The sequence below is a fragment of the Dendrobates tinctorius genome, unplaced genomic scaffold (genome assembly GCF_039654945.1).
Source record: "Dendrobates tinctorius isolate UK_male_01 unplaced genomic scaffold, ASM3965494v1 ptg000275l, whole genome shotgun sequence".
Lineage (NCBI taxonomy): Eukaryota > Metazoa > Chordata > Amphibia > Anura > Dendrobatidae > Dendrobates > Dendrobates tinctorius.
In genome coordinates, this window is record NW_027361942.1 from 968,449 (window position 1) to 984,596 (window position 16,148).

At 60.8% G+C, this 16,148-nt stretch overlaps 1 protein-coding gene across 2 annotated transcripts in view; it reads left to right on the plus strand.

The window, feature by feature from the left end:
• Positions 1 to 4,030: 4,030 nt before the first annotated feature.
• Positions 4,031 to 16,148, plus strand: part of TPP1 (tripeptidyl peptidase 1) — a 51,522-nt gene continuing 39,404 nt past the window's right edge. For both annotated transcript variants that reach the window (XM_073559814.1, XM_073559815.1), the window contains exons 1-2: positions 4,031 to 4,139; positions 14,011 to 14,088. In XM_073559814.1, the coding sequence (XP_073415915.1) occupies positions 4,129 to 4,139; positions 14,011 to 14,088 (89 nt within the window). In that variant the 5' untranslated portion in view covers positions 4,031 to 4,128. The remainder of the gene's footprint in view (positions 4,140 to 14,010; positions 14,089 to 16,148) is intronic.

Genomic DNA, 16,148 nt, shown 5'->3' on the forward strand with positions numbered 1-16,148 from the left:
ATAGGGGATCCATCACTTATAGGGGATCTACCATATATAGGGGATCCATCACTTATAGGGGATCTACCATATACATGGGATCCATCACTTATAGGGGGACCTACCATATATAGGGGATCCATCACTTACAGGGGATCTACCATTTACAGGGGATCTACCATATATAGGGGATTCATCACTTATAGGGGGAGCTACCATATATAGGGGATCTACCATATATAGAGGATCCATCACTTATAGGGGATCTACCATATATAGGGGATCCATCACTTATAGGGGATCTACCATATACATGGGATCCATCACTTATAGGGGGACCTACCATATATAGGGGATCCATCACTTATAGGGGATCTACCATATACAGGGGATCCATCACTTAAAGGGGATCTACCATATATAGGGGATTCATCACTTATAGGGGGAGCTACCATATACAGGGGATCTACCATATATAGAGGATCCATCACTTATAGGGGATCTACCATATATAGGGGATCCATCACTTATAGGGGATGTACCATATACATGGGATCCATCACTTATAGGGGGACCTACCATATATAGGGGATCCATCACTTATAGGGGATCTACCATATACAGGGGATCCATCACTTAAAGGGGATCTACCATATATAGGGGATCCATCACTTATAGGGGATCTACCATATATAGGGGATCCATCACTTATAGGGGATCTACCATATACATGGGATCCATCACTTATAGGGGGAGCTACCATATATAGGGGATCCATCACTTATAGGGGATCTACCATATACAGGGGATCCATCACTTATAGGGGATCTACCATATATAGGGGATTCATCACTTATAGGGGGAGCTACCATAAATAGGGGATCTACCATATATAGGAGATCCATCACTTATAGGGGATCTACCATATATAGGGATCTACCATATATAGGGGATCCATCACTTATAGGGGATCTACCATATATAGGGGATCCATCACTTATAGGGGGACCTACCATATATAGGGGATCCATCACTTAAAGGGGATCTACCATATATAGGGGATTCATCACTTATAGGGGATCTACCATATACATGGGATCCATCACTTATAGGGGGAGCTACCATATATAGGGGATCTACCATATATAGGGGATCCATCACTTATAGGGGATCTACCATATACAGGGGATCCATCACTTAAAGGTGATCTACCATATATAGGGGATCCATCACTTATAGGGGATCTACCATATACATGGGATCCATCACTTATAGGGGGATCTACCATATACAGGGGATCCATCACTTATAGGGGATCTACCATATACATGGGATCCATCACTTATAGGGGGAGCTACCATATATAGGGGATCCATCACTTATAGGGGATCTACCATATATAGGGGATCCATCACTTAAAGGGGATCTACCATATATAGTGGATTCATCACTTATAGGGGATCTACCATATACATGGGATCCATCACTTATAGGGGGAGCTACCATATATAGGGGATCTACCATATATAGGGGATCCATCACTTATAGGGGATCTACCATATACAGGGGATCCATCACTTAAAGGGGATCTACCATATATAGGGGATTCATCACTTATAGGGGGAGCTACCATATACAGGGGATCTACCATATATAGAGGATCCATCACTTATAGGGGATCTACCATATATAGGGGATCCATCACTTATAGGGGATGTACCATATACATGGGATCCATCACTTATAGGGGGACCTACCATATATAGGGGATCCATCACTTATAGGGGATCTACCATATACAGGGGATCCATCACTTAAAGGGGATCTACCATATATAGGGGATCCATCACTTATAGGGGATCTACCATATATAGGGGATCCATCACTTATAGGGGATCTACCATATACATGGGATCCATCACTTATAGGGGGAGCTACCATATATAGGGGATCCATCACTTATAGGGGATCTACCATATACAGGGGATCCATCACTTATAGGGGATCTACCATATATAGGGGATTCATCACTTATAGGGGGAGCTACCATAAATAGGGGATCTACCATATATAGGAGATCCATCACTTATAGGGGATCTACCATATATAGGGATCTACCATATATAGGGGATCCATCACTTATAGGGGATCTACCATATATAGGGGATCCATCACTTATAGGGGGATCTACCATATATAGGGGATCCATCACTTAAAGGGGATCTACCATATATAGGGGATTCATCACTTATAGGGGATCTACCATATACATGGGATCCATCACTTATAGGGGAGCTACCATATATAGGGGATCTACCATATATAGAGGATCCATCACTTATAGGGGATCTACCATATATAGGGGATCCATCACTTATAGGGGATCTACCATATACAGGGGATCCATCACTTAAAGGTGATCTACCATATATAGGGGATCCATCACTTATAGGGGATCTACCATATACATGGGATCCATCACTTATAGGGGGATCTACCATATACAGGGGATCCATCACTTATAGGGGATCTACCATATACATGGGATCCATCACTTATAGGGGGAGCTACCATATATAGGGGATCCATCACTTATAGGGGATCTACCATATATAGGGGATCCATCACTTAAAGGGGATCTACCATATATAGTGGATTCATCACTTATAGGGGATCTACCATATACATGGGATCCATCACTTATAGGGGGAGCTACCATATATAGGGGATCTACCATATATAGAGGATCCATCACTTATAGGGGATCTACCATATATAGGGGATCCATCACTTATAGGGGATCTACCATATACAGGGGATCCATCACTTAAAGGTGATCTACCATATATAGGGGATCCATCACTTATAGGGGATCTACCATATACATGGGATCCATCACTTATAGGGGGATCTACCATATATAGGGGATCCATCACTTATAGGGGATCTACCATATACATGGGATCCATCACTTATAGGGGGAGCTACCATATATAGGGGATCCATCACTTATAGGGGATCTACCATATACAGGGGATCCATCACTTATAGGGGATCTACCATATATAGGGGATTCATCACTTATAGGGGGAGCTACCATAAATAGGGGATCTACCATATATAGGAGATCCATCACTTATAGGGGATCTACCATATATAGGGATCTACCATATATAGGGGATCCATCACTTATAGGGGATCTACCATATATAGGGGATCCATCACTTATAGGGGGACCTACCATATATAGGGGATCCATCACTTAAAGGGGATCTACCATATATAGGGGATTCATCACTTATAGGGGATCTACCATATACATGGGATCCATCACTTATAGGGGGAGCTACCATATATAGGGGATCCATCACTTATAGGGGATCTACCATATATAGGGGATCTACCATATATAGAGGATCTACCATATATAGAGGATCCATCACTTATAGGGGATCTACCATATATAGGGGATTCATCACTTATAGGGGATCTACCATATACATGGGATCCATCACTTATAGGGGGAGCTACCATATATAGGGGATCCATCACTTATAGGGGATCTACCATATATAGGGGATCTACCATATATAGAGGATCTACCATATATAGGGGATCCATCACTTATAGGGGATCTACCATATATAGGGGATCTACCATATATAGGGGATCTACCATATATAGAGGATCCATCACTTATAGGGGATCTACCATATATAGGGGATCCATCACTTATAGGGGATCTACCATATACAGGGGATCCATCACTTAAAGGTGATCTACCATATATAGGGGATCCATCACTTATAGGGGATCTACCATATACATGGGATCCATCACTTATAGGGGGATCTACCATATACATGGGATCCATCACTTATAGGGGGATCTACCATATACAGGGGATCCATCTTTACGTTTCGGGCAGCCGCTGCGGACTGGATGAGGCGCCGGTGACTCATCCCTGGCACGTTGGGGGTTAACATAAGCACGAGGAGAAGACACCACGTGGTCTCCGGCTATTAATATCCCGTCACATGCACGCTGGGAGCGGGGCCACATGTGACAGTCACATGATTCCACCCAGGAGGGAGGAGACAGCGCAGGACACGCCCCCGACACCAGGTGACACTCACTGAGCGCAGCGACATGGAGCGGAGGTGACAGCGGGGACCGGGGGAGAGAGGAGGAGGAGAGGGACCGGGGGAGAGGAGGAGGAGAGGGACCGGGGGAGAGGAGGAGGAGAGGGACCGGGGGAGAGGAGGAGGAGAGGGACCGGGGGAGAGGAGGAGGAGGAGAGGGACCGGGGGAGAGGAGGAGGAGAGGGACCGGGGGAGAGGAGGAGGAGGAGAGGGACCGGGGGAGAGGAGGAGGAGGAGAGGGACCGGGGGAGAGGAGGAGGAGGAGAGGGACCGGGGGAGAGAGGAGAGGGACCGGGGGAGAGGAGGAGGAGAGGGACCGGGGGAGAGGAGGAGGAGGAGAGGGACCGGGGGAGAGGAGGAGGAGGAGAGGGACCGGGGGAGAGGAGGAGGAGAGGGACCGGGGGAGAGGAGGAGGAGGAGAGGGACCGGGGGAGAGAGGAGAGGGACCGGGGGAGAGGAGGAGGAGGAGAGGGACCGGGGGAGAGAGGAGAGGACCGGGGGAGAGAGGAGGAGGAGAGGGACCGGGGGAGAGGAGGAGGAGGAGAGGGACCGGGGGAGAGGAGGAGGAGGAGAGGGACCGGGGGAGAGAGGAGAGGACCGGGGGAGAGAGGAGGAGGAGAGGGACCGGGGGAGAGGAGGAGGAGGAGAGGGACCGGGGGAGAGGAGGAGGAGGAGAGGGACCGGGGGAGAGGAGGAGGAGGAGAGGGACCGGGGGAGAGAGGAGAGGACCAGGGGAGAGAGGAGGAGGAGAGGGACCGGGGGAGAGAGGAGAGGACCGGGGGAGAGAGGAGGAGGAGAGGGACCGGGGGAGAGAGGAGAGGACCGGGGGAGAGAGGAGGAGGAGAGGGACCGGGGGAGAGGAGGAGGAGAGGGACCGGGGGAGAGGAGGAGGAGGAGAGGACCGGGGGAGAGAGGAGGGGGAGAGGGACCGGGGGAGAGAGGAGAGGGACCGGGGGAGAGAGGAGAGGACCGGGGGAGAGAGGAGGAGGAGAGGGACCGGGGGAGAGGAGGAGGAGAGGGACCGGGGGAGAGGAGGAGAGGGACCGGGGGAGAGGAGGAGGAGGAGAGGGACCGGGGGAGAGAGGAGAGGACCGGGGGAGAGAGGAGGAGGAGAGGGACCGGGGGAGAGGAGGAGGAGGAGAGGGACCGGGGGAGAGGAGGAGGAGGAGAGGGACCGGGGGAGAGAGGAGAGGACCGGGGGAGAGAGGAGGAGGAGAGGGACCGGGGGAGAGGAGGAGGAGGAGAGGGACCGGGGGAGAGGAGGAGGAGAGGGACCGGGGGAGAGGAGGAGGAGGAGAGGGACCGGGGGAGAGGAGGAGGAGAGGGACCGGGGGAGAGGAGGAGGAGGAGAGGGACCGGGGGAGAGAGGAGAGGACCGGGGGAGAGAGGAGGAGGAGAGGGACCGGGGGAGAGAGGAGGAGGAGAGGGACCGGGGGAGAGGAGGAGGAGGAGAGGGACCGGGGGAGAGGAGGAGGAGGAGAGGGACCGGGGGAGAGGAGGAGAGGGACCGGGGGAGAGGAGGAGGAGGAGAGGGACCGGGGGAGAGGAGGAGGAGGAGAGGGACCGGGGGAGAGGAGGAGGAGGAGAGGGACCGGGGGAGAGGAGGAGGAGGAGAGGGACCGGGGGAGAGGAGGAGGAGAGGGACCGGGGGAGAGAGGAGAGGACCAGGGGAGAGGAGGAGGAGAGGGACCGGGGGAGAGGAGGAGGAGGAGAGGGACCGGGGGAGAGAGGAGGGGGAGAGAGGAGAGGACCAGGGGAGAGAGGAGGAGGAGAGGGACCAGGGGAGAGGAGGAGGAGAGGGACCGGGGGAGAGAGGAGAGGGACCGGGGGAGAGAGGAGAGGACCGGGGGAGAGAGAAGAGGACCGGGGGAGAGAGGAGGAGGAGAGGACCGGGGGAGAGAGGAGGAGGAGAGGGACCGGGGGAGAGAGGAGAGGACCGGGGGAGAGAGGAGGAGGAGAGGACCGGGGGAGAGAGGAGGAGGAGAGGGACCGGGGGAGAGAGGAGGAGGAGAGGGACCAGGGGAGAGGAGGAGGAGAGGGACCGGGGGAGAGAGGAGAGGACCGGGGGAGAGAGGAGAGGACCGGGGGAGAGAGGAGGAGGAGAGGGACCAGGGGAGAGAGGAGGAGGAGAGGACCGGGGGAGAGAGGAGGAGGAGAGGACCGGGGGAGAGAGGAGGGGGAGAGAGGAGGAGGAGGAGAGGGACCGGGGGAGAGAGGAGAGGACCAGGGGAGAGAGGAGGAGGAGAGGGGGAGCGGGAGAGAGGAGGAGGAGGAGAGGACCGGGGGAGAGAGGAGGGGGGGAGAGAGGAGGAGGAGGAGAGGGACCGGGGGAGAGAGGAGAGGACCGGGGGAGAGAGGAGGAGGAGGAGGAGGAGAGGGACCGGGGGGGGGAGAGGAGGAGGAGAGGGACCGGGGGGGAGAGAGGAGGAGGAGAGGGACCGGGGGAGAGGAGGAGGAGGAGAGGGACCGGGGGAGAGGAGGAGGAGGAGGAGAGGGACCGGGGGAGAGGAGGAGGAGGAGGAGAGGGACCGGGGGAGAGAGGAGAGGACCGGGGGAGAGAGGAGGAGGAGAGGGACCGGGGGAGAGGAGGAGGAGGAGAGGGACCGGGGGAGAGGAGGAGGAGAGGGACCGGGGGAGAGGAGGAGGAGGAGAGGGACCGGGGGAGAGAGGAGAGGACCGGGGGAGAGAGGAGGAGGAGAGGGACCGGGGGAGAGGAGGAGGAGGAGAGGGACCGGGGGAGAGGAGGAGAGGGACCGGGGGAGAGGAGGAGAGGGACCGGGGGAGAGGAGGAGGAGGAGAGGGACCGGGGGAGAGGAGGAGGAGAGGGACCGGGGGAGAGGAGGAGGAGAGGGACCGGGGGAGAGAGGAGAGGACCAGGGGAGAGGAGGAGGAGAGGGACCGGGGGAGAGGAGGAGGAGGAGAGGGACCGGGGGAGAGAGGAGGGGGAGAGAGGAGAGGACCAGGGGAGAGAGGAGGAGGAGAGGGACCAGGGGAGAGGAGGAGGAGAGGGACCGGGGGAGAGAGGAGAGGGACCGGGGGAGAGAGGAGAGGACCGGGGGAGAGAGAAGAGGACCGGGGGAGAGAGGAGGAGGAGAGGACCGGGGGAGAGAGGAGGAGGAGAGGGACCGGGGGAGAGAGGAGAGGACAGGGGGAGAGAGGAGGAGGAGAGGACCGGGGGAGAGAGGAGGAGGAGAGGGACCAGGGGAGAGAGGAGGAGGAGAGGGACCAGGGGAGAGAGGAGGAGGAGAGGGACCAGGGGAGAGGAGGAGGAGAGGGACCGGGGGAGAGAGGAGAGGACCGGGGGAGAGAGGAGAGGACCGGGGGAGAGAGGAGAGGACCGGGGGAGAGAGGAGAGGACCGGGGGAGAGAGGAGGAGGAGAGGGACCAGGGGAGAGAGGAGGAGGAGAGGGACCAGGGGAGAGAGGAGGAGGAGAGGGACCAGGGGAGAGAGGAGGAGGAGAGGACCGGGGGAGAGAGGAGGAGGAGAGGACCGGGGGAGAGAGGAGGGGGAGAGAGGAGGAGGAGGAGAGGGACCGGGGGAGAGAGGAGAGGACCAGGGGAGAGAGGAGGAGGAGAGGGGGAGCGGGAGAGAGGAGGAGGAGGAGAGGACCGGGGGAGAGAGGAGGGGGAGAGAGGAGGAGGAGGAGAGGGACCGGGGGAGAGAGGAGAGGACCGGGGGAGAGAGGAGGAGGAGGAGGAGGAGGAGAGGGACCGGGGGGGAGAGAGGAGGAGGAGAGGGACCGGGGGGGAGAGAGGAGGAGGAGAGGGACCGGGGGGGAGAGAGGAGGAGGAGAGGGACCGGGGGGAGAGAGGAGGAGAGGGGGACAGGGGGAGAGAGGACACTGGGGGAGAGAGGAGGAGGAGGAGGAGAGGGACCGGGGGAGAGAGGAGGAGGAGAGGACCGGGGGAGAGAGGAGAGGACCAGGGGAGAGAGGAGGAGGAGAGGGACCGGGGGAGAGAGGAGAGGACCGGGGGAGAGAGGAGGAGGAGAGGGACCGGGGGAGAGAGGAGAGGGACCGGGGGAGAGAGGAGAGGACCGGGGGAGAGAGGAGGGGACCGGGGGAGAGAGGAGGAGGAGAGGGACCGGGGGGGAGAGGAGAGGACCGGGGGAGGAGGAGAGAGGACACTGGGGGAGAGAGGAGGAGGAGGAGAGGGACCGGGGGAGAGAGGAGGAGGAGAGGGACCGGGGGAGAGAGGAGGAGGAGAGGGACCGGGGGAGAGAGGAGGAGGAGAGGACAGGGGGAGAGAGGAGGAGGAGGAGAGGACCGGGGGAGAGAGGAGGAGGAGGAGAGGGACCGGGGGAGAGAGGAGAGGACCAGGGGAGAGAGGAGGAGGAGAGGGGGAGCGGGAGAGAGGAGGAGGAGAGGACCGGGGGGGAGAGGACCGGGGGAGAGAGGAGGGGGAGAGAGGAGGAGGAGGAGAGGGACCGGGGGGAGAGAGGAGAGAGGAGGGGGAGAGAGGAGGAGGAGGAGAGGGACCGGGGGGAGAGAGGAGAGGACCGGGGGAGAGAGGAGAAGGAGAGGACCGGGGGAGAGAGGAGGAGGAGAGGGACCAGGGGAGAGAGGAGGAGGAGAGGGACCAGGGGAGAGGAGGAGGAGAGGGACCGGGGGAGAGAGGAGAGGGACCGGGGGAGAGAGGAGGAGGAGAGGGACCGGGGGAGAGAGGAGGAGGAGAGGACAGGGGGAGAGAGGAGGAGGAGGAGAGGACCGGGGGAGAGAGGAGGAGGAGGAGAGGGACCGGGGGAGAGAGGAGAGGACCAGGGGAGAGAGGAGGAGGAGAGGGGGAGCGGGAGAGAGGAGGAGGAGAGGACCGGGGGGGAGAGGACCGGGGGAGAGAGGAGGGGGAGAGAGGAGGAGGAGGAGAGGGACCGGGGGGAGAGAGGAGAGGACAGGGGGAGAGAGGAGGAGGAGAGGACCGGGGGAGAGAGGAGGAGGAGAGGGACCAGGGGAGAGAGGAGGAGGAGAGGGACCAGGGGAGAGAGGAGGAGGAGAGGGACCAGGGGAGAGGAGGAGGAGAGGGACCAGGGGAGAGGAGGAGGAGAGGGACCGGGGGAGAGAGGAGAGGGACCGGGGGAGAGAGGAGAGGGACCGGGGGAGAGAGGAGAGGACCGGGGGAGAGAGGAGAGGACCGGGGGAGAGAGAAGAGGACCGGGGGAGAGAGGAGGAGGAGAGGACCGGGGGAGAGAGGAGGAGGAGGAGAGGGACCGGGGGAGAGGAGGAGGAGGAGAGGGACCGGGGGAGAGAGGAGAGGACCGGGGGAGAGAGGAGAGGACCGGGGGAGAGAGGAGGAGGAGAGGACCGGGGGAGAGAGGAGGGGGAGAGAGGAGGAGGAGGAGGAGAGGGACCGGGGGAGAGGACCAGGGGAGAGAGGAGGAGGAGAGGGGGAGCGGGAGAGAGGAGGAGGAGGAGAGGACCGGGGGAGAGAGGAGGGGGAGAGAGGAGGAGGAGGAGAGGGACCGGGGGAGAGAGGAGAGGACCGGGGGAGAGAGGAGGAGGAGGAGGAGAGGGACCGGGGGGGAGAGAGGAGGAGGAGAGGGACCGGGGGGGAGAGAGGAGGAGGAGAGGGACCGGGGGGGAGAGAGGAGGAGGAGAGGGACCGGGGGGAGAGAGGAGGAGAGGGGGACAGGGGGAGAGAGGACACTGGGGGAGAGAGGAGGAGGAGGAGGAGAGGGACCGGGGGAGAGAGGAGGAGGAGAGGACCGGGGGAGAGAGGAGAGGACCAGGGGAGAGAGGAGGAGGAGAGGGACCGGGGGAGAGAGGAGAGGACCGGGGGAGAGAGGAGGAGGAGAGGGACCGGGGGAGAGAGGAGAGGACCGGGGGAGAGAGGAGGGGACCGGGGGAGAGAGGAGGGGACCGGGGGAGAGAGGAGGAGGAGAGGGACCGGGGGGGAGAGGAGAGGACCGGGGGAGGAGGAGAGAGGACACTGGGGGAGAGAGGAGGAGGAGGAGAGGGACCGGGGGAGAGAGGAGGAGGAGAGGGACCGGGGGAGAGAGGAGGAGGAGAGGACAGGGGGAGAGAGGAGGAGGAGAGGACCGGGGGAGAGAGGAGGAGGAGGAGAGGGACCGGGGGAGAGAGGAGAGGACCAGGGGAGAGAGGAGGAGGAGAGGGGGAGCGGGAGAGAGGAGGAGGAGAGGACCGGGGGGGAGAGGACCGGGGGAGAGAGGAGGGGGAGAGAGGAGGAGGAGGAGAGGGACCGGGGGGAGAGAGGAGAGGACCGGGGGAGGGAGGAGGAGGAGGAGAGGGACCGGGGGGGAGAGAGGAGGAGGAGAGGGACCGGGGGGAGAGAGGAGAGGACCGGGGGAGGAGGAGAGAGGACACTGGGGGAGAGAGGAGGAGGAGGAGAGGGACCGGGGGAGAGAGGAGGAGGAGAGGACCGGGGGAGAGAGGAGAGGACCAGGGGAGAGAGGAGGAGGAGAGGGACCGGGGGAGAGAGGAGGAGGAGAGGGACCGGGGGAGAGAGGAGAGGACCGGGGGAGAGAGGAGGAGGAGAGGGACCGGGGGAGAGAGGAGAGGACCAGGGGAGAGAGGAGGAGGAGAGGGACCGGGGGAGAGAGGAGGAGGAGAGGGACCGGGGGAGAGAGGAGAGGACCGGGGGAGAGAGGAGGAGGAGAGGGACCGGGGGAGAGAGGAGAGGACCGGGGGAGAGAGGAGGAGGAGAGGGACCGGGGGAGAGAGGAGAGGACCGGGGGAGAGAGTAGGAGGAGAGGGACCGGGGGAGAGAGGAGGAGGAGAGGACCGGGGGAGAGAGGAGGGGGAGAGAGGAGGGGGAGAGAGGAGGAGGAGGAGAGGGACCGGGGGAGGGGGAGGGGGGGGGGAGAGGAGGGGGAGGGGGGGGGGAGAGGAGGAGGAGGGGGAGGAGGAGGGGAAGGGGGAGGGGGGGAGAGGAGGGGGGGAGGGGAGGGGGGGAGAGGAGGGGGGGAGGGGAGGGGAAGAGGGGGAGGGGGGGAGGGGAGGGGAAGAGGGGGAGGGGGGGAGAGGAGGGGAAGAGGGGGAGGGGGGAGAGGAGGGGGAGGGGGAGAGGAGGAGGAGAGGGACCGGGGGGGAGGGGGAGAGGAGGAGGAGGGGGACCGGGGGAGAGAGGAGGGGGGGGAGGAGGAGGGGAAGGGGGAGAGGAGGGGGAGAGGAGGAGGAGAGGGACCGGGGGGGAGAGGAGGAGGAGGAGAGGGACCGGGGGAGAGAGGAGAGGAGGAGAGGGACCGGGGGAGAGAGGAGAGGACCGGGGGAGAGAGGAGGGGGAGGGGGAGAGAGGAGGGGGAGGGGGAGAGGGGAGGGGGAGAGAGGAGGGGGAGGGGGAGAGAGGAGGGGGAGGGGGGGAGAGGAGGGGGAGGGGGAGAGAGGAGGAGGAGAGGGACCGGGGGAGAGAGGAGGGGGAGGAGGGGGAGGGGGAGGAGGGGGAGGGGGAGAGAGGAGGAGGAGAGGGACCGGGGGAGAGAGGAGGAGGAGAGGGACCGGGGGAGAGAGGAGGGGGAGAGAGGAGGGGGAGAGGGAGGAGGAGGGGGAGAGAGGAGGGGGAGAGGAGGGGGAGAGGGAGGAGGAGGGGGAGAGAGGAGGGGGAGAGAGGAGGGGGAGAGAGGAGGGGGAGAGGGAGGAGGAGGGGGAGAGAGGAGGGGGAGAGGGAGGAGGAGGGGGAGTGGGAGGGGGGGATAGAGGAGAGGGACCGGGGGAGAGAGGAGGAGGAGAGGGACCTGGGGAGAGAGGAGGGGACAGGGGGAGAGAGGAGGAGGAGAGGGACCTGGGGAGAGAGGAGGGGACCGGGGGAGAGAGGAGGAGGAGAGGGACCTGGGGAGAGAGGAGGAGGAGAGGGACCGGGGGAGAGAGGAGAGGACCGGGGGAGAGGGGAGAGAGGAGAGGACCGGGGGAGAGAGGAGGAGGAGAGGGACCTGGGGAGAGAGGAGGAGGAGAGGGACCGGGGGAGAGAGGAGAGGACCGGGGGAGAGGGGAGAGAGGAGATGACCGGGGGAGAGAGGAGGAGGAGGGGGAGAGGGAGGGGGAGAGGAGGGGGAGAGGGAGAGGAGGGGGAGAGGGAGAGGAGGGGGAGAGGGATCGGGGGAGAGAGGAGAGGGACCGGGGGAGAGAGGAGGAGGAGAGGGACCTGGGGAGAGAGGAGGGGACAGGGGGAGAGAGGAGGAGGAGAGGGACCTGGGGAGAGAGGAGGGGACCGGGGGAGAGAGGAGGAGGAGAGGGACCTGGGGAGAGAGGAGGAGGAGAGGGACCGGGGGAGAGAGGAGAGGACCGGGGGAGAGAGGAGGAGGAGGAGAGGGACCGGGGGAGAGAGGAGGAGGAGGAGAGGGACCGGGGGAGAGAGGAGAGGACCGGGGGAGAGAGGAGGAGGAGGAGGAGGATAGGGACCGGGGGAGAGAGGAGGAGGAGAGGGACTGGGGGAGAGAGGAGGGGATCGGGGGAGAGAGGAGGAGGAGGAGAGGGACCGGGGGAGAGAGGAGAGGACCGGGGGAGAGAGGAGGAGGAGAGGGACCGGGGGAGAGAGGAGGAGGAGAGGGACCGGGAGAGAGAGGAGGAGGAGAGGGACCGGGGGAGAGAGGAGGAGGAGAGGGACCGGGGGAGAGAGGAGGAGGAGGAGAGGGACCGGGGGAGAGAGGAGGAGAGGGGGACAGGGGGAGAGAGGAGGAGAGGGGGACAGGGGGAGAGAGGAGGAGGAAAGGGGACGCCAGGGGAGAGAGGAGGAGAGGGGGACAGGGGGAGAGAGGAGGAGGAGAGGGGACGGCGGGGGGAGAGAGGAGGAGGAGAGGGGACGGCGGGGGAGAGAGGGGGACAGGGGGAGAGAGGAGGAGGAGAGGGGACGCCGGGGGAGAGAGGAGGAGAGGGGACGGCGGGGGAGAGAGAGGGAGAGAGGAGGAGAGGGGGACAGGGGGAGAGAGGAGGGGGGACAGGGGGAGAGAGGAGGAGAGGGGGACAGGGGGAGAGAGGAGGGGGACAGGGGGAGAGAGGAGGAGAGGGGGACCGGGGGAAAGTGGAGGAGGAGGAGAGGGGGGAGAGGGGGACCGGGGGAGAGTGGAGGAGGAGGAGAGGGGGACAGGGGGGGAGAGGGGGACCGGGGGAGAGTGGAGGAGGAGGAGAGGGGGACAGGGGGGGAGAGGGGGACCGGGGGAGAGTGGAGGAGGAGGAGAGGGGGAGAGGGGGACCGGGGGAGAGTGGAGGAGGAGGGGGAGAGGGGGACCGGGGGAGAGTGGAGGAGGAGGAGGAGAGGGGGACCTGGGGAGAGTGGAGGAGGAGGAGAGGGGGACCGGGGGAGAGTGGAGGAGGAGAGGGGGACCGGGGGAGAGTGGAGGAGGAGGAGGAGAGGGGGACCGGGGGAGAGTGGAGGAGGAGGAGGAGAGGGGGACCGGGGGAAAGTGGAGGAGGAGGAGAGGGGGACCGGGGGAGAGTGGAGGAGGAGGAGAGTGGAGGAGGAGGAGGGGGACCGGGGGAGAGTGGAGGAGGGGGACCGGCAGGAGAGAGGGGGAGGAGAGGGGACCGGCGGGAGAGAGGACACCGGGGGAGAGAGGAGGGGGACAGGCGGGAGAGAGGGGGAGGAGAGGGGACCGGCGGGAGAGAGGACACCGGGGGAGAGAGGAGGGGGACAGGGGGAGAGAGGAGGGGAGGGGGACAGGGATAGATAGGAGGAGAGGGGGACCGGGGGTAGAGTGGAGGAGGAGGAGGAGAGGGGGACTGGGGGAGAGAGGAGGAGGAGGGGGACCTGGAGAGAGAGGAGGAGGAGGGAGGACACCGGGGTAGACAGGAGGAGGAGAGCGGGGATCGAGAGGGAGGAAGGAGGAGAGCGGGGGAGGGAGTGGATGATGTGTCCCCCGGGAGGAGGAGGATGTCTGACCCCGGTATCAGTGTCCCGGGCTGTCGGGGGGAGCGGTGTTGACTCCTGTGTTTCTCTTCTGCAGGTTCTTCTTCGTTCTTCTCTGCATCCAACTGAAGATCAGCGACTGTAGAGTCTACCCCGAACCAGAGCAGAGTGTGAGGTCAGTGCCCCCCACAGGGTCCGACACTGGGGGTCCACAGCCAGGAGATACACGTCCTGTACACCTGGCTATCCTCCAGATATCAGCACATAATAGTATATTATATACACTGCTCAAAAACATAAAGAGAACACTAAAATCCCACATCCTCGATATCGCTGAATGAAATATTCCAGTTGCAGATTTTTCTTCATTGCATCGTGGAATGTGTTCAGAACAATAAAACATAACAATTATCAATGTGAATCAAAATGAATATCCCATGGAGGTCTGGATTTGGAATGATACTTAAAATCAAAGTGGAAAATCAAATTACAGGCTGATCCAACTTCAGTGGAGATGCCTCAAGACATGGAAATGATGCTCAGTAGTGTGTGTGGCCTCCACGTGCCTGTTTGACCTCCCTACAACACCTGGGCATGCTCCTGATGAGTCTCCTGAGGGATCTCCTCCTAGACCTGGACTAAAGCATCCGCCAACTCCTGGACAGTCTGTGGTGCAACGTGACGTTGGTGGATGGAGCGAGACATGATGTCCCAGATGTGCTCAATCGGATTCAGGTCTGGGGAACGGGCGGGCCAGTCCATAGCTTCAGTGCCTTCATCTCGCAGGAACTGCTGACACACTCCAGCCACATGAGGTCTGGCATTGTCCTGCATTAGGAGGAACCCAAGGCCAACAGCACCAGCATATGGTCTCACAAGGGGTCTGAAGATCTCATCTCGGTACCTAATGGCAGTCAGGCTACCTCTGGCGAGCACATGGAGGGCTGTGCGGCCCTCCAAAGGAATGCCATCCCACACCATTACTGACCCACTGCCAAACCGGTCATGCTGAAGGATGTTGCAGGCAGCAGATCGCTCTCCACGGCGTCTCCAGACTCTGTCACGTCTGTCACATGTGCTCAGTGTGAACCTGCTTTCATCTGTGAAGAGCACAGGGCACCAGTGGCGAATCTGCCTATCCTGGTGTTCTGTGGCAAATGACAAGCGCCCTGCACGGTGTTGGGCTGTGAGCACAACTCCCATCTGTGGACATCGGGCCCTCAGACCATCCTCATGGAGTCGGTTTCTAACCGTTTGTGCAGACCCATGCACATTTGTGGCCTGCAGGAGGTCATTTTGCAGGGCTCTGGCAGTGCTCCTCCTGTTCCTCCTTGCACAAAGGCTGAGGTAGCGGTCCTGCTGCTGGGTTGTTGCCCTCCTACGGCTCCCTTCACATCTCCTGGTGTCCTGGCCCAGCCCCTGGTAGCGCCTCCAGCCTCTGGACACTATGCTGACAGACAGCAAACCTTCTTGCCACAGCTCACATTGATGTGCCATCCTGGATGAGCTGCGCTACCTGAGCCACTTGTGTGGGTTGTAGAGTCCGTCTCATGCTACCTGGAGTGTGAAAGCACAGCCAACATTCAAAAGTGACCGAAACATCAGCCAGAAAGCATTGGTACTGAGATGTGGTCTGTGGTCCCCACCTTCAGAACCACTCCTTTATTGAGTATGTCTTGATATTTGCCAATAATTTCCATTTGTTATTTATTCCATTTGCACAGCAGCATATGAAATTGATTGTCAATCAGTGTTGCCTCCTAAGGGGACGGTTTCATTTCACAGAAGTTTGATCTACTTGGAGTTATGTTCTGTTGTTTGAGTGTTCCCTTTATTCTTGTGAGCAGTGTAAATACACATCCAGGACTATCCTGCAGGAGATACACCTCCTCCACACCTGGTTTTGCTCTTTCCTTTGATCATTTGTCATTCTCTTCGATTGGTCGGTGGACCCTCATCTCGAGCACTTTTTGCTCCTCCATTAATAGTACAGCTTGTCTCCTTCCTTCTCATCTTGTAATCCCAGCACAGACTGTCATTTGCAACCTGGAAATGAGTGTAGAGCGCTTTGTGTGGCGGTGGAAAGATGCCAGCCCCTGTCAGATGGTGTGGGGATGCCCCTGTCGGGTGGGTGTATGTTGCCCTCTGCCGGCCCCTGTCGGGTTTTGAGGGTATGTCTCCCTCCGCCGGCCCCTGTCGGGTTTTGAGGATGTCTCCCTCCGCCGGCCCCTGTCG